Here is an 18,203-nt window from a genome sequence, read left to right as displayed (position 1 = left end):
CAAAGCACCACTTTGTTTTTTTTAAGATAAAGGTAACAATTTTTACGTGTTCATATCCCATAGTTTACCAGCTTTATTGGTTAACGAAGGGGAAAAAAATGGAAAAATACAATTTTATTGACAAAGCAATTCTTGGCACTTAGTTGGAACACTAAAATAGGTGTTGGAAAATTTCAAAATAGTAAGCCTCAAACAGCCCTTATGTTTGCATTTTATGGCACATATTATGGCTGAGCCTGAAATAGGACAAGCTACAAAAGACAATAATCAGCTTAATATTTTGCATTGTCAAAAACATATATTTTATTAAAATGCTCTAAAAATCCTTGTTACTAATTTGAAATCCAGTTACAGTTTTAACGTTTTTCTGAAAAACGTTTGGGTGTCTTGCTTGAGCCTTTGTGAGTGTTTATTTCCTTTTAGTGTTTTATTTCTTTCCATCAGACTTATGGTTCCCATGACACTGTTCAGCTATGTTACAATCAACCCTAGGTTAAACAAAAATACTTGGATTATTTCTCACACTTACTAGTAAATATATAAGTAGCTTTCTTGTGAAATGAGACATGTGGCCAAATAGTATTGAAATATTTTATGTATATGTATGCATGTGTATAGAAATGTGTCTCGTCTGTATACATGTCCATGAGAAAGATCTAAGCCATTTTAAAGCAAGAATATACAGATTATATATGAAAAATACACACATCTCAGTGTATATAATTGTAGAACTCATCTGATTTTCATGCACCAATGTAAGGAAAGCAAAATCCTGTGCTGAATTCAGGTTAAACAACAGGGAGCCAGTGTGGTTAGAAAAAAATCCCATGTTCAGGGCCAAAAACCTTTCATTGTCCTAAATCTGTGGTTATTTCAGGTTTTGATGTCATAGCTAAGAGCATATCTGGCTCCTTCTTTTTTGTCACTGGCATGACTTCAGAAATAAAGCAGTTGTAAGGGAGCAGAGCGAGGACTCTGGAATTTCCTGCACTCCTGTGGTGTAGAGATTCAAATGCTGAGTTTAAATAATGGATGAAGCTAAGATTATTATAATTGATCATTGTATGATTTATATGGAGTAATTATAACTAGGTTGAGAGACAATTTTCAAAAGCTAGTTTCCTGGTAGCCAGGGCCATTAAATAACAGTGTGCTGCCAAAACAAAAATTAGGTGGGAACCTAGCCACAGAGTTCAGAATGTCTGTCCTCCTCCTGATTTATAACTACCCTGATGATGACAGTATCAGTGGTATTTTCTTATTAGGAACAGTACAAGTTGTTTGAATTGTTTTCCTTATCTTTCTAACACAACTCTGCATTGTTTCAGGCTTAGTCAAGCATAATAACGGGAAAACTGCAAAAAAAAAGCTAATGTATAACAAAACTAAAAGGTGCAAGAGGTTGAAAAGGTTAATTAAAAGTGTAATGATCGCATTTACTGAGACAGTCCAATTAATCACTTTATTCCAGTGGTCACATGATACAGAAGCACTGCTACAGAGAACTGAGTTCCAGTGCTGGAATTCGTAGACTGTGTTCCTTATAATCTGTAGGTTTTTTACAAATGGAAATGTAACTTTTTTTATTTTCAACTTCTTTTATTGGTTTGAAAATGTTTGAAAATAGTAGCTAACGTTTAACCCTGTACCCCCACGTAAGACTTCCTCCACCTACACCCCCTCTGAACAGTATGGGAACATTGCCCCCTTGGTACTTGTAGTCTTACAGTCCCACAGGAGGTTTGCTTACAGCTTAATGGGGTTGTAGGTTTGGAAGAAATAAAGCACTAGAAATACATCATTATGTAATGTAATCTCTCTGAAGCAGTGTATATGACCAACAAAGTGAATTCTCAAGTGTCAACAAGCACATCTAAATGTAATTTTTACCACGTCAACTGGAAAAAAGGCAAAAAGAACCTTGAAGGATCAATTACAAGGGTCACAACCTTGTATTATCTGATTTGCTATAATATTCAGACAAGCTTTATTGGAATGGAACATAAATTTGAAAAATAGTGAGATTAGAAGGGATTGCAATGCTAGAGCAAAGGGCTAGAAGCTTTCTCCTGGCTTATTTTGCTGGGGCAGCACTTTAGAGGGAGCCCATTATAAGCAAGAGAACAGTAGTTATGTTAACACAGTAATTAATCAAGTCTGAGGAAAAGAGGAAACAAGTTGTGAATTCAATTCTGCAGTAATAAAAAGAAATGCTGAAAGTTGCCTTGTAAATTGGCATGTCTGGGGTAAACAGTCCCTCACTGTGTCTTGAGAACTTGCACACAGTAAATCACTGCTCGTGGCAACTGTGTAGGTTTGAATATTTTCACACTTTTATTCTGGGTTTTGTGTGTAGTTCCTTCTTGGCTTCTTGACTTAGTACTTAGCTATGATAAAATACTGAGCTGTGTAACTCGGGAGCATATGCAGTAACACATTTCCACTTTGAATATTTTAAGGGGAAATTAATTAGAATAACTCATCTGAAACCGTGGCAATAGCCTTTCACATCACAAAACCAGCTCAGTACAGAGCATGAATTGTACATGGAATGAAGGAGATCACTGCCTCAGAAAAACTACATTCTGTATGGAGTCCCAGTCATTCATAATCCTTCCTTAATGCTAGAGCAGTGCAGATAAGTTAAAATGACCTTTACACCCTGGAACTCTTTAGGGTAGAACTGAAATCATTGGTGTAAAAATGCAGGAAACAGTGACTGGATCAGTTTGCAACAACTGGAAGCATCTTTGTTTAGCAGCCTCTGATTTTATTCTTCGATTTCTGCCTCTTCTGTGAGATACCTTGGAGAGAAGAAGTAAAAGTAGCATTAAAAACCCAAATTCTTGAACTTAGATTACTGAAAATTCAGAATAACTCTAGCGAATAAAATGGATTTAACTGCTGGTGTGAATATAATGCAGAACTGCCATGTGGAAAATCAGGGACCCCGGCATAACCTTTCAGTAGATTTGTAGCAGAAATTAAAGCTGATAGATCAGGATATTTGTGTGAGTGAAGACAGAAGGAGTTTCAGTAGCAGACCACAATGTTTTAACACTGAGAAGTAGGATTTCCTCTCTCTCGCTGCTCTTGTGGAAAAAAAAACATTAAATCAGTTTGCTGTGGGGTTGCAAGGCTTTTTTTTTACATAAATTGTAACTCAAGGAGATGTCCCTCAGCCAACCCACAGGACTCAGCCACCTGTTTTTTTTCTGCTCAGCCTCTTGCAATTCCTCCCCAGGGAAGACTGAAAGTACCAAAAGAAATCTTAAGAAATCATTTCTCCCCTTTTTCGTCAACAAATATCCAGCATAGGAGTTTTCTCTTGCAGTCTTTAGCTGTAATTTCTATTAAATGCACCAGAAAATGGTCAACTAAAGGCATCAGGATTTAAATCCAAATGGAGTCAAGAGTCCTGCTAAGAATTAGAGCCCAGACCCAGTGGTGAACTTGAGCAAAAAAAAATGCAGTACATAGGACACGTGTCTCTCTTAGTAGAATTAAACTTCCAGGAATAGACCAAGAGATAGATTTATTCATCTAAAAGTCAGGAGACTTCTCCAGGTGGTATCTAAAATCCTTCGCAAGATGCTCAGGATCCATATAAAATGCCCAGGGAATAATGTGTAAAAAACAAACAAAACCTCCAAAAAAACCCTGCACAATAAATGTCTGGATGTACAGTGTGAAATACAGAAACTGAGATTTGCTGGAAGACTTAGGGCCTGAGGGAAGCAGATTCCCAGCCTCAGGCAGGTGCATCTGTCCACCCTGGGAGCAGAGAGCCACTCTTCTTGTAAAGGGCACTTGGCAGAAGACATCATGGTTAATGGTCTTTGAGGAAGTGGGATGCTTGTGCTCTGTGCTTTTTTCCATGGGTTTTCACAAACCTGGCAGGGTACCCTGTGGATTAGGCAGTGGGTTTGTATGGAAGGAAGGGGAGGAGCTGTGCTATAAAAAGGGTTTTTTAGACAGGATAAGAAGAGAGCACAAGTGGGATCACGCCTCTGCAGATTTACAATAAGGGAGTTATCTTCAGGCAGGGAATCCTGGTTTCCAGGCATTGCTCTTGTAAGAGAAATAACTCTTTTTTCCTGGGTGGAGGCCAGAAGCCAGCAGTCTGCCTCCCAGGGAGAGCTCTCATCCTTGGGCTGAAGCATCATGCTCTCTTGTGCTTTGCTGTATGCACTATTTCCCATCTACCTTGAGAACACTCTACACTGAGATGGTTTGAGAACCCTTCTGGGAAATAAGAACAGTGGTTCTGAGGCTCCAGGTCAAGGAAAGCATTGAACCAAAGTCTCCTAGATTGCCATTGTTGATTCATCAGTGGAGTCACAAAAAAACCAAAAGCCAGGCTGTTTCAAAGAAAGATTTTGGGTATAGCAGATCTGCAGAACACGACAGGGGAATGATGGACACTTCAAAACCCTGTCTGTTAGTTCACACTAAACAATGTAAATGCTTTACATCTCTGCAGACAGAAGGTAGTTTTTACCTGTTCAGGTGGCTTTATGGGTGCATGCAGAAAATAATTCTAGGGATGTGTGGAATTTGTTGTATCAAAGAGCTGCATATCCAGCACTGGGGAGGACAGACCAGGAGTGTAAAATATTCCAGCTTTTGTTTCTGGAGCATAAAGTCTCAGTTTTGTTTGTTTAGGCCCTTTTGATGCTGGGTGTTCTCTTCTCCACACAGTCATCAGTCTCAACATCCTTATCACCTGGTGTGCCTACTGCTGCTATCTATTCTAATTACAATATGCATCCTGTTACATTTTTTTTAGTCTGCTCTTCTTACAAAGCAGAATTACTTTGCTGAACCCCATAGCAGCACATTTGTTAAAATCAGATCCTGGTTCTCTTTATCCTGGTCAGTTTGGGTTCCTATGTGCCATATTCTGCACCTGACTAAGCCCATTCCCATGTGGTCATCTCCTTCCATCGAAGTAATATTTACTGCACTTTTAACAGCATTCCCTTCTCTAAGAGCCATACAAAACCTACTAATGCCAATTACTTGCAAACAGTATTTGCAGTTTCAGTGGCAACCTCAGTAAATTGCTTTTTATGTACTGTAGGAAAATTTAAAGCCATGTCCATTTTGTTGTTTATTAAGAATCTTAGAAAACAAGTAACAGTTTTTTAATTCCTTTAATCTAGTGGGAGCACAAATATGAAGTTCCTTGTGCATTATGGGGTTAACAGGAGTTGAGGACACAGCCAAAGGCTCAGTAGGTGAAGAAATTAAATGGAAATGCAGGGAAGATAAAACATTAAGGTGAAGGGACTGTGAAAGAGTGTGAAGCCTAGGAAAGATGACACAGGGCAGAGGAAGACCTACTAAAACTTAAGATGACATCTCTGGAGAAAGGAATGGAGCATTGGTTGGGTTCTTCCTGCTGTAGTATGGGAGTCCAGCATATATCCAGTATATGAGTCCAGCACTGCTACACCTGCAACCAACAGTGTTGGGCTGGGTTCAGGAGAGACAAGTATCAAAGTGAGTAGCACCTTATATTAGAACACAAGGCCTGTTTTTTTCATCAGTAAACTTTTATCAGAAAAAAAAATGGCCTTACATGCATGTGTTACATGTACAGTAGGAGAGCTGGGAGCTGGTAATCCACACAGAGCTAAGTTAATACCAGTCAGCCACTTATTGCTGCTCCAGAGTTCTTGCTCATGGTATATACAGCAGACTGCTTGGTAGGAGCGTGTTTTTAGGAATCCTAACTCTACAGATGTTGGGAGCTACTGCTTTCCTCCCAAGGCAGCAGCTCCTGGCTCTGGCTGTGTTCTTTGTGCCACATCAGGGCAGCACACAGAGCAGCCAAGCAGCTGCTGGGAGGCAGCACCCTGGGGTTCCCAAATCTGCTGGGGTTCCTGCAGCTGCTGGGGACCAGTGCCTGGCACACAGGTTGAGGCATCACTTCCCATCTGCCTGGAAGTCACTTACCTTGGAGTCTGCAGTGGTTTGGCAGGAGTGGAGAGCTGTGTGGGTCAACAGAGTTTTGCAGAATGGGCCCAAGAAAAAAGGGACTTGGGATAGAGGAAGCTCTGTTAGGGAAGCAGTGGTGGGATGGGAAGGCAGGTTATGTCAGGCTGCTGCTCTTACCTCCCTCAATCCCTATCCAAGTGCCCCAAGAGAGGGGACACTGGAAAAGAATCTCCTTACACAGACCTTTCCCAAAGGATGCTGGCAGGAAAAGGAACTCTGGATTAGATCCATTTGCTCTTAACGTAGTCAGTGAGTCAGTAAGAGCCAAACTCCTGCCTGTCTTAATAATTTAAGCTTTGCAGAACAGAAGCTGGGTGAAATTTTGACCTTATGTTACTGCTGTGTAAGTAATCCTCAGAAACACTCTCAGTGTTTTTAACTATTTGTAGTTACCACAGGACTTACTAATAATTATGATGTACTTCTATAAGAAAAAAAAAAAAGCATAAAGTTTGCTCTGGATTGTAAGTTTTGCATTAAAACATGATTTAAAAGCTTGGGAGAATCTGGTTTTAATGAGAAGAGTTGGTTCAGGCAGTCTTGTTTAATTCAAATGCAGTTGAGTCATGCCTCTTTGGTGCTGTATATTAGTCTTGGCTTTAAAAGGTAGAAATAATTTGTATAATGTGATAATAAATATGTCAGTAACAATAGCTAGAGACATTTCCATCAAAATAGAAGAGGCAAGTTGCAAGTTACAGCCAGGTGTAGATTTAGAAATAAAATACAAGGAAATAAAACACAGAAGTTCTGATTCATGTTCAGAATTGACATGTAGTGGAATGTGAGTCTTGAGCAGATACAAATTGTATGAAAGATATGAATGAGCAGAACTATAGTTTATGAACAATCTACTCCTAACTCAACTTTCATCCCAGATAACTTTCCCTGCTCTTTGTGAGGTCAGTGAATTGGCTTGTGCTCTATTTTTTCAAAAGATTGATTAACCTGTCCCTTTTGATTTTTGAGGTGTTCATATTCAGAGAGTTTTTTGATTCTGTATCAGCACATTTTGGACCCAACTGGAAAGTATTTATATGACTTATCAGCAAAGAAGTGCTTTATCACATCTTGGGTTTTCTTTTAAAGAATACTTTTTAATATATCATAGACTATGCTGATGACTGTTTGTATTGAAATGCCCCATTTAGATCTCTTTCATGGAATCTTGTTTTAAAGACTGGAATTCAGCAGTTGACTCCCAAGCAAAAATAACCATGTAATTACTCTGCAATCACATAGTAATTAGCATGTACTATTCATATATTGCATAATTATATGCCTTGCAGATTATGTAGTAATTATATTTATACTAAACATATAATTCTATATTCTGTATTAAAAAAACTTTGGAAATGCATAGCTGGGGTTATAGTTATGCAGTTTTATGAGAGGTTTGTATTTTGGATCTCTCTTTTGCATCTGCTGTTGCTTAAACTGTGGTAGGCTGTTATCAGAAATGCTTGGTTCTGTTAATTTATATTCAAGTGTTGCATGTTTATAATTTGCTAATTTGTGAAAGCAAGCAAAAACCTGCAGTTTACTGTGCAAGAAACTGGGATTGGCAAGGGCTGGGAGTGTGAATGTTAAATTTACAAAGGTTAAATGTATGAACCTACTTAATATAGTTACTTACTGCATATTGCTGCAGTGAAAAGTCTGAAGATACGTGGGATAGCAGTAAGTGTTAAGAGTTGTGTAAGGTGAAGTATGTTCTACCATCCAAAAACTTTGGTGGGCATCATCAGTTCAAACAAATCCAGTTCCTCAGTGCTCCAGGTCAGGCAAGCTACATTAGCTTTTCCCGACATGGAAAAAGAAAAGGTTGATGTCCTGTGCTGTGAATGGGAAGCAGAGTTAGAAGGAGGATGGAGAAGAGTGGCACTGAGTTGTAGAAGGGCCTTGGAATGAGTTTTTTGGGGAAAAGTGTAAGATCTGGGAAAAAAAAGCTTTTTAAAGAGGTTACTGCAGAGTTTGACATACTTGCAAAATGTTTTGTTCAGCCTCCAAATTATGGAGCAATGGGAAGTGAATGTATTTTCTTGGATCTGTGATATTGCCATTCCTAATATCTAAAGCAGCATTATGATTGCTCTTAATTGAATTCAGCATTCTAATGCCAGTTGCCTTCATTGTCAAGCAAAGTATAGATGGGGCTTTAATATCTGGATAATGTATTGCCAAATTAAACGTGTAATTACAGTCTTAACTTCTGAGCTTAATTTTTCCTGTAACTTCTTGTGATGTGTGCATGTGTACTTGAGACACAAATTCCTTGTTATAAAAGGTTTCTTTGGCAGCCACTCGTTAATTCTACGTCAGCATTTTCAAAACTTGTCAGTTTCATAAATCTGCCAGGGTTCAGGTGGCATCTATAGATCTTATAAAAATGTTTTTAACTAAGGAGCTCACAGGCCTTGTGGGTGGCCTTAGGGAGCTCAGAGTTGTGGGGCTGCATCTGCTTCCTTTTCTGTCTGGGTGGGCTGTTCTCAGGCCTCCAAATCTATAGTAGCAGGAGTGTGGCTTTCACACCCTGCAGAGCATGCAAATTACATTTCAGTTTTGTTACCTGGTGTAGATCCTGTACGTCAGGTATGCTCTATGTGAGGACAAAACCAGAGTCAGGAGCCCACCTTCTCACTCTGTTCTTGTGTGAAGGGTGAAACATGTCCCAATTTACCCGTGATTTAAATGGCTTTTTAATGAGGCTAAGTCTTACCCAATATTCATCCTTATTTCTGCTACAAAGTAGTAGTTACAGCCTGTTTGGTGTCTTCATTTAGTTACCAGCATTCTGACCTTACCTCATGCCTGGGGTCTTGTTCACTCGTTAAACCATTACCCTAAAAAATATAAAAAAGTGTGACCAGTAAGGCCAGTTCCTTAGTTTCTGGCACTGAAAGTTTTGTGTGTGAAACAAGTTTACAATCAGGATCTCATTACCACCAAAATAAACACAGACATCAAAACACAATATAAATGTGACACATTTCTTACCACCGTTGTGTTGATTATTTGTTTTTTTTTCCTAGCAGAGCCCGTGCTTTCAAAGGGGAACAATTGCTTGGATGCAGCAAAAGCTTGTAACCTAAACGACACCTGCAAGAGGTTCAGATCTGCTTACATTACCCCCTGCACCACCAGCACCTCCAATGAGATCTGCAACAAGAGGAAGTGTCACAAGGCACTCCGGCTCTTTTTTGACAAAGTTCCCCCAAGGCACAGCTACGGGATGCTCTTCTGCTCCTGTCGAGACGTGGCCTGTACAGAAAGGAGAAGGCAAACTATTGTTCCTGCCTGTTCGTACGAGGACAAGGAGAAACCAAACTGCCTGAATTTACAAGCCACTTGCAAGAAGAATTATGTCTGCAGGTAAGATAGCACATGGCAGGGGAGTGAGTAATGGGGACCAGAGAGGACTTCTTGGTACTTGCCAGGACTAAGGGTGGGAATACCCACTAGGGAGAAGGATGAGCAAGGGGAAAAAGCAAAGTAATAAAAGCCTGCTTCTGGTTACAGTGTGTGCCTTCAACACAACTGTTCACAGCCACCCCTGCACATTACAGGGGAATTGTTAAAGCCCCAGCTTAATTTTTACATCTTTTTGCTGGAAACGTTTTCCTGAGGTGTCTCTATGAAATGATGTCTCCGAATGATTTTTATGTTCCATTACTGACACCATTAGGTGAAAATAGCATTTCTCATTATAATGGGATTTATTTTCATTGGAACTGTGTGAGCAGTACATGAGCAGAACTGTACCTGTGTGAGAACTGTGAGAGCAAGCCACGTGTTGGACTTTATAAATGGTCACAATGCACAAACTACTCATGGGCTTTTTCTTTGTTGGAAGAAAAAGGAGTCCACATTTGTAGTCTAGATCCCACTATTGTTGCAGAGCTATTTTAGCCTTGGAATTGTTTTCCTGCCCTTTCCAACTGGGTTGGAGTGCTGGGCTGATACAACTGGAGGGTCACTGATTCACTGACCTAATTCCCAGCCTCTTCCCTCTACATGTTCAGCCCAGAGAGGTAACAAGAACTCTGCTGCACAGGACAAACTGGGTCCTTTTGCCTCCAGCATACACTTCAGTGGAATACAGGACCTCCTCTGCCCTTAGGAAATGCTTTATTCCTGCTTAGCATGGTGTGTGTTTATACAAGAATGCTGTTGTGTTAATGTCCTGTTTATGAAGTTGTGCCCCAGAATCTTGCTCATTTCCAATGTGTAAACTCCTTGTAGATTATCCACTTCTGCAAATTAGTGAGCAAGGAAATAAACACTATTGTAAAATGTCAGGGACGCTGAAGATGTGATATAAATCTTAAGCACTTGCATAGGCCTGGTAAAATATTTACTTTGAAGTTTGTTTTTTTTATTAGGTCTCCACTGCCAGTCTTACATGTTTAGCCACAGCCACTCAGATGTGCCTGACGCAAGCAGCACCCTTCCCTTGATGGCCATGGGGAGATCTGGAGCCAGTGTCCTTTAGAGCAGATTTAAATCAGAGCAGGGTTCTCATTTCAGTCCAGTGAGTTACATTTAGCAGCTTCAAAGCTGATGCTGCTGCAGTTTATGTAGTCTCAGAACCACTTTTTTTCCATTTCTATGTTGTGCCATTAGTCTTTCTGTTTATATTTTCTCTTTGCTATACACAGGCCCTGTTAGTTGGTAGAGTTACAGTATCTTTACTGTGTTTTCTGCCAAACTCCCACAGTGTTAACAGTGCCAATGAAACGGGAGAGAGGATTTTATAGGGATAATTCTTCCTATTATTAAGGCTGTAGTGTTCAGGAATTACTTAATTAAATTCATGCCATTATTTTTCTCATGACTGTGTTTTCCTTCGGTCAGCTTTGATTTAACGTTGTCTCAGCAGCTAAGTTTTTAATGGCATTTTGTTTAATTGGACTTCAGGAGGCTTGTGTTGTGCTTTCTCCATTGCAATGCTGAGGGAAGCTTGGTAAAATCTCTGCTCCCATTGCCCTGCACTGCAGCTGGCATTGGGGTGAGAATGGATTTCTATACAGGTTTTTTTTTCCGTGGCTTCTTTTAAATACCTAAGTTAAAAAAGTTTGGACTCTTCCAAGGCTCAGTGAGATTTGGGTGTGGGGGAAAGGGGCAGCACTGGTGAAGGGAAGAGGTGGGCAGCTGCCTATGGGGTCTGGGACAGAGCCAGACAGTGCAGCACTTAAATCCTGTGCCTGTAGGTACAACAAGCTTGAGTTTTGCTGAGAGTCATCTCCCTTAGGTGTTAATTCCTCCAGGGCTTCATAAACTGCCAGTGTTAGTACCTTCCCCCTTTACTGTCATGGAAAAGAGGAATCTGCAGCAGAGCTGTTGCAGCCTAAAACCTCCAAAGAATGTTCTGTACCCATCACTTCAGCCACCAATGAAACTTCAGCAAGGTGACTGACATCTAAAATATACCATTCTGTTGGGAAGGCAGGGCAGTGTGCTTCATTTTCCCCACTATCACATCTGATAGTATTTCAAATATTATTTTCTTTGAGTAAGGAAAGTGAGAGTTGTTAGCTTGGTCGTTTTAATGATCTGTGTTTTGAATTGCATACTGCCTCTGTCTCCTGGATATGTTGAGAAGGCACTGACCAGAATGATAATGATACAGGCAAATTATTTATTAAAAGAACACTTTCAATCCAGTCACATACCACAAAGATCTGAAAAGAAGGGTAGCAGAAAATGAGGCATTTTTTTATGAAATAAGAATCTGGTAACAGCATATTTCTTGTTCTCCAGAATTACTGTATTCAGAATGGTTGGTCAAATCACTGAGGCTCATTTTAAGGTGAAGTAGCCATAAAATAGTTCCTAACTAATTTCAGAAGACAGGTGTTTGGACCTTTTCTATTGTTTCTTTTTGGCTAAAAAAATTACTATTCTTAAAGTTACGACTTCAGTTCTGTAAAAAGCACGTTACAACTATTTACTGAAGAGATATAAAATTGCTGCATAATATTTAAATAACTTTTCTTCGTGGGGTATCTGAAAGATATTAATGAAATATCCTCTTGGGTTGCAGTAGATGGGTCATCTCCCTGAAAATACAGGGAAGATATTTTCTGTACAGTGTATTCAGAGTGCTAGACCTTTATAAATATTCTTTGTGTTCTTACTTCATGACCAGTTTCTGGTCACCTGTCCTATCCAGTCTTAGTTTTGTCTTAAGCACCCATTCAATTCTTTATGAAAGATCTTTGCATCTATAGGTTGTGTCAAAATAGGCAAACTCTTACATTAGGGCTAAAAGTTCATCCACAGTTAAAGCTAAAACAAAAGCTTAGCTGCTTTCTGTTTCCTGAAAATGTGAAAAACTTGCCAAGAAATTAATCATCCTATTTATGTTATATTGAGTATCTCTAATGCTAATTTATCAAGGAAAAGGAGGCACTGTGTCTGTGCTCCTTTTCTATACTGCAGGTGCAGATCTGCAAGTGCTTTATACCATTATCTGTTTGTAAAAGTGGCTTCTCTGAGGAAGACTTCTGGGCTGTTCCTGTATAATGTACAACTGGCTGCAATCTCTACACCCTCGGGTATGAGATTTGCCAGAGGAGTGGGTGGTTCAGCAATGTAGACAAGACTGTGATGAGATGTTATAAATGTGCAGGCAGCCTTTTTTGTCCTGCTATAGCAGAGGGGGAGCCCAGCACCTTGTAATAGGAGGGAGCCTTCTTCACTTACAGCATTAATGAGTAGCAGGGAGGAGTGCACTATGGGGATGTGGAGGGGGAGAGGCAAGAGGAAAAGACATAAGTGGTTTTCCTCAAATTTTCTATTCCTTAGACTTTCGTTTTTCTCACTTTCCGCCTTGCTTTCTTGTCATCCCTCTGCCCCTTTCTTGGTTTCCTTTCATCTCCTCTGTCCAGATCTCCTCGTTATTATCTGACTTTCCCCACCTCTCTGCTGCATTTGAATTCTCTCTATTACAGCCACTTTCAGAACCTCGTCACCTGCTCCTCTGTGTGTTGTTCTTTTCCTCCCTCAAGATCCTGCCACAGTCCAGTGATCATCTCTAATTCAGCAAATAAGAGGGAGAAGCACAGGTGCTAACCTCCCTTTCTGAGCCGTGTAGCTTAGATTGGTTCTGGTTCAGTTGGCCTGCTACTAAGCCTCAATGTTCAGTCTCAGCCTGGCTCTGGCTTTATGTGTTAAAAGGACACTTAATGGATATTTTAATGAAGGACACAGTAGCATTATAGAGTTCTGCATAACAGAGCTGGACTCGTGTCCCTCCAGGGTATTTATATCAGTTTGGCACAGAGCTGTCTGGCAGCTCCTTGAGATGATTGTTTTGCTGTGGGTATGCAAAACCAGGCCAACAACATAGTTTTTGTAACTCTGCTAAGGACATTAACACAGGGACACTTGATTTCTAGAGACGTGCAGGCAATGCCTATATTGTATGTTTGGAGACTGAGCCAGGGAGCAGATGAAAAACCTCCCGTGCTGCCTGCCTGCCCCTGCCAGATGTGGGAGGTTTGCAGTGTAACAGGGTCAGCCTGAGCTCAGGGTACCTGCACATCCTCCTGGCTCTCTCTCTGTGACACCAGGGCTTTGCCAGGAAAGGATCTGTGCCTGCAGAGTGCAAAGTGGGAGAGGAAAAAATGTAAAGCTGCTTGTTGGCCCAACATGTCCACAAGCTCACCTCACACCTATAAGCACAACCTGAATTTGAAGAATGATTTTTATATGTGTATGCAAGTGTGTGTGTGCATATATATATATATATATATGCATATATGTATATGTTGCTAGAGGTACGATATTTATTTAAGTGGAAAAAACCCCAGGTATTAATTCATAATGAATCAATATTGAGGAATGATCACAGTTCAGAAAATTTAAAAAATGATACCTGGGAGGAGGGGGGACAGGAGTTAATGTGCTCTGCAGAGAGAACAGGATGGTGCAGTGGAGTATGTGTGTGGGGAATTGCTAGCCTAAAAAAAAAATAATGTTAATGCAGTCTCTGCAAAATAAGCAAAAAAACCTATCAAGTCAGAGCAAAGTAAAGATAGAAAGTGCTGCAATACTATAGTATTTTCTTCCTTCTAGTCCCTTGCATGATTCATTACATTGATGTCTTTCATTGATGACTTTCATTAGCAGAGTACACTGCACACTCTTCCCTCCCCCTCATAAACAAAGGCCATTTAAAATTTCTTTCCTGTGAATTAAACCCAGAAGGAATCAAGCAATTCCTCCTTAAAACATATCCATAAATCCCTCTGGAATCTGAAAATCAGAACACCCAGCAAAACAAGGCTGCTTTGTCCCTGTTGAAGTGTAGTTGGATCTCAGTCTTCTGTGCCAGGATCTGCTTGGCCAGTCCTCATTTATATACTCCTTGTTCTGCTTAAGAGGGTCCTGAAGATTAAAAGCATGCTGGGTGATTGACATTTCTCCAAAAGCAGCAAAGACGCAAGGAAAGATAGGATATAATAATTAGAGAAAGGGCTCAGCATTATTCCTGCATCCAATTTTCACATCTCTGTGCTTTCCCAACCTCACACACCAGGGGTTTATGCTCCAAGAAGCAGTAACTAGAAACTATCTTTACGCCGAGGTCCCTTGTCAGGCAAGCTTGCAGCTCTGGCAGCATCACTTCAGTCAGCTAGAACCTCTGCTGATTCCTGAAACCCAGTCTCCAGGAGCAGGGAGGGAAATTCTTTTTTGTGCCCATTATCTGGAAAACACAAGCCAGGCCTCAACATTGTCAGAGCTCTTTGGTTCAGCCAATGGGTGTTTTGGATGCTGGAGCTTTGGCAGCACCCCTTGGGGGGCTGAGGGTGTGCTGAGCCTCTCTGGGTGCTATTAAGGATAAAAAACTGTGGCACTGAATATTCAGTATTACCTATCTATGGGGTTGAAAAAGTGGAAGAGGGAATAAAGTATGCGTGGGAAAACACAACAATCAAAAAATAAACTTGGAGACAAATTACCAGAGCTCTATAGGATGTATTTAGGTACCTGGCCTCCCGTGCCAAGTCTCCTTTTGGCTAAGATGATTCAGTGGGCTGGAGTACTTGCATCCACCAGCAAATATTAGTTTTATGAAGCTAGGGGCCTTTGTAATATACAAATGTGGTCCTCCATCAGAGAAAATTGCCTGTGTAATACACAGAAGAAGAGTACAGACTAAAAAGAGGAGCCAGGAAGTGGTTACAGCAAGGCAGATGTGACCCATTTTTTATGTGTCCATTTGTTAAGAGGGAAATATTAAACTGCACATGTTAATGAAGCCATTTCACCCATGTTTAGTCAAAAACACTAAAATCCAGGAAAGTTAAATAAGGCATTAAACTTTTATAAATATCTAAATTTGGAGCTACTTGTGATCTTACAGTTCAGCAAGCACTTAATTGCTTTGTTGGCTGGGGTTCCAGTAAGAGTATTGCTACTGCTTATTTCTTGAATTGCTAGTGAAGAGATTTTTGTAGAGAGCTGGAGTTAAGCATCTACTGGTTTGCACCCAGTAATCTTTTAAATCTGGTGAAGAGTTTTGATCCCTTTTAATGTACACCCAGCCACATTGTGCTAACGTGCTGTTTCTGGAGCAAAGAAAGGATGTATGTATCACACATTAGCATTTCCTGTAATAAAACAAAATGTTTTCTCATTTACCACAAATACATAAATGCTGCAGGCAAGAAGTTGCTGTATGTTTAATGTGAATAACAGAGCTACTTTTATGAAGTCCATGCCCAGTGTGCTTCTGACATCAGTGACTTCAGTGGATTTATTCCAGGGATGAATTTGGCTATCCCTGCTCTGTGTAGGTAAATCTTCAGGCAGTGCTAATTAAAAGGATGTCAGCTGATTTTACCATTCCATTATGCTGGACTTTGTAAAGGTTATTTATATTATTCTACATCAGGCCGTAGCGAGAGAATATTTCTGGTGGCAGTTCATCTATTAGAATAGCTGCAGGAAAATGTGAGCACTGGAACTAAAAATAATTTTTTTTTTTTTTTTTTCCTAACAGAGCAAGTGGCAGCCACATACGTATTTTCAGTTTTGACCATTCTAATGTTTACTGAACAGAAATTGCATTGCTTTCATTATGCTTTAAGCACTACCATGCTACTGATGGAGTAACTACTGTTAAGTGGAAGCCAGATGTAAATGTACCAGTATCTGCAAAGACTTCTTGGCAGAGCTGGTGGTTGTTTCCTATGCTTTGATTATCTGCTGGCTCTAAAACAAGTGACACAGAAATATTTTTCTGGTGTGTGTTTACTGTTGAATATAGATTTTCTGTGAGAGCTGACTGTGACCCCTGCCTAAGGTTATTAGTAGATGGAGCACATGCATGTGCTTACACTGTATTTGTTCAAGCACGTTTCTAGAAACTATTAAAGCAGGCTTTGCTATTACAAAGCACATGTGACCAAGACCTCTGTTAAATTAAAAGCTGATCACATCATTTGAATGTTCAGTTCACTTTCTTTTTGTTACAATTCAAGCATAAATTTCAGTGCTTTTATTCTCAGTTATGCTGCTCCCCCTTCTAATTAGGCACTGTGAAAATGCTGAAGATGCATCTCAGTGAGTGGCCATCATGAGCATTGCAAAATGTTCTTCAGGGTGGACAGTGACTTACAGAGCAACTTCTGTAAACATCTGGATATAGTACAGGCTGTCAGCTCTCAGCCTCAGTGACTGTGTTCAGCTTTTTTTGGCACTGGAAACAAACAAAAAAACCCCAACCTCTTAAGACAGCTACATCCTTAAATGCTAAAAATTTTCTTTTCCATTTTTATGCTACAAATTAGTACTTTTTGTAATATATATCCATGTAGCTTCCAAAAGGGAGTAAAACCTGTTTGCTGTATGGGTTTGTTAGTGCCAGAACTTTTCAACTTGCTGTTTGATGGGGCTGGTTTGTGGATGGAAAAAAAAAAAAAAGAGGCTCTATTTTCCCATAAAAGAGGCTCTAATCTGCTTTTATCTGCTGCAGTTCTGATTTTATGTTTGTCGTACTGCTGGAGTCAGAACAGTTTTCAGAGTGGCTTCAGGATGAGTTTCAGCTCTGCTGACTGCCTACAGACAGCATGACTGGGAGCAAGGACACACTGTGTACCCTCTCTCTTTCCTTCAGCCAGTTTCAGGAACACCACCATACTGGGGGTTTTTCCTGTGCAAAAAGCATCCCTTTGTAGCCTTAGGATGATCCAGTGCATCTACCAACAGAACCTTTTCTTGATAAAGAGATAACTTGTATTGGACTTCTGAGATTATTTTCTGCTTCGAAACCCCCCAACACTTTCATGCTGGAGCTGGCAATATCCTATTACAGTTTAGTCAAGTGCTTCCAGAGAATGTTATCCTCATGGACATATTTCCTAGGTCCTTGGAACCACATCCTTTCAGCATGTACTCACAATACAGTTGTTAATAAACACCTAAGCATCCAGAGGCCCACACAGGGATCTGCAGTAGCATTAATTTCTTTGGCTTGCTGGTTGAGAGTGACAGTGATTTTCTTAGGTTTCCAGCCTGTAATTCAAAGACACTCCTGTCTGCCCTGTTAATGAAGTGAGAACAACTCTATCCATAATGTGCTAGTTCTTTCCTGAGTAACACGCTATCAAGAGACACTCTGAGGCTTGGGCATCTTTAAACATGACAGTCATTTATATTTAGAAGCTACAAATTAAACAGCATAAAGGAAATGAAATAAAATGGGGACTCTACAAACTTGCAGTACTCAGAAAGCAGCAAGTGGATTTGTTGGAGTTATTGGAGAGCTTTGGTACAGAGACAGACAGACTAAATATAAATCTTACCAGCATCCCCTGATAGAAGTCACAGACTGACAGTTCAGCATAAGATTTTGTGGAAGATTCTCAGAGAAGTGTTTTCTTTGCAGCTGAGAAGACAGAAACACATTATGCATGCTTAAAGTCAATACAAGGAAACAGAGCCCCACAAAACATATTTAATATAAGTTTGATTTCCTGTGGAATGCTTTCCAGATGTTCTCTCAAACAGGCCTCTCAAAAGTGGTCTGAGGTAATTTTTTTGCAAACAGAAAATTCTGTTTTGTGTCACTGCATCTGAGAGTCAGTGTTCCAATTCTTTATTGCAATACCTTGTGCTCAGGACTTGCACCATATTTTTCAGAATTGGTTTTATTACACAAAATGTCAGTAGTATAAAAGTATTTACATTAC

General features: G+C 40.0%; 1 protein-coding gene across 3 annotated transcripts in view; it reads left to right on the top strand.

The window, feature by feature from the left end:
• The window catches only part of GFRA1 (GDNF family receptor alpha 1), a 138,414-nt gene that overhangs the window by 77,861 nt on the left and 42,350 nt on the right, over positions 1 to 18,203 (top strand). For 2 of the 3 annotated variants that reach the window (XM_071749491.1, XM_071749493.1), the window contains exon 4: positions 9,036 to 9,375. In XM_071749491.1, the coding sequence (XP_071605592.1) occupies positions 9,036 to 9,375 (340 nt within the window). The remainder of the gene's footprint in view (positions 1 to 9,035; positions 9,376 to 18,203) is intronic. The other variant, XM_071749492.1, reaches the window with a different exon arrangement.

This window comes from Heliangelus exortis, chromosome 7 (genome assembly GCF_036169615.1).
Source record: "Heliangelus exortis chromosome 7, bHelExo1.hap1, whole genome shotgun sequence".
NCBI lineage: Eukaryota > Metazoa > Chordata > Aves > Apodiformes > Trochilidae > Heliangelus > Heliangelus exortis.
This window is presented reverse-complemented; position numbering and strand designations above follow the sequence as displayed.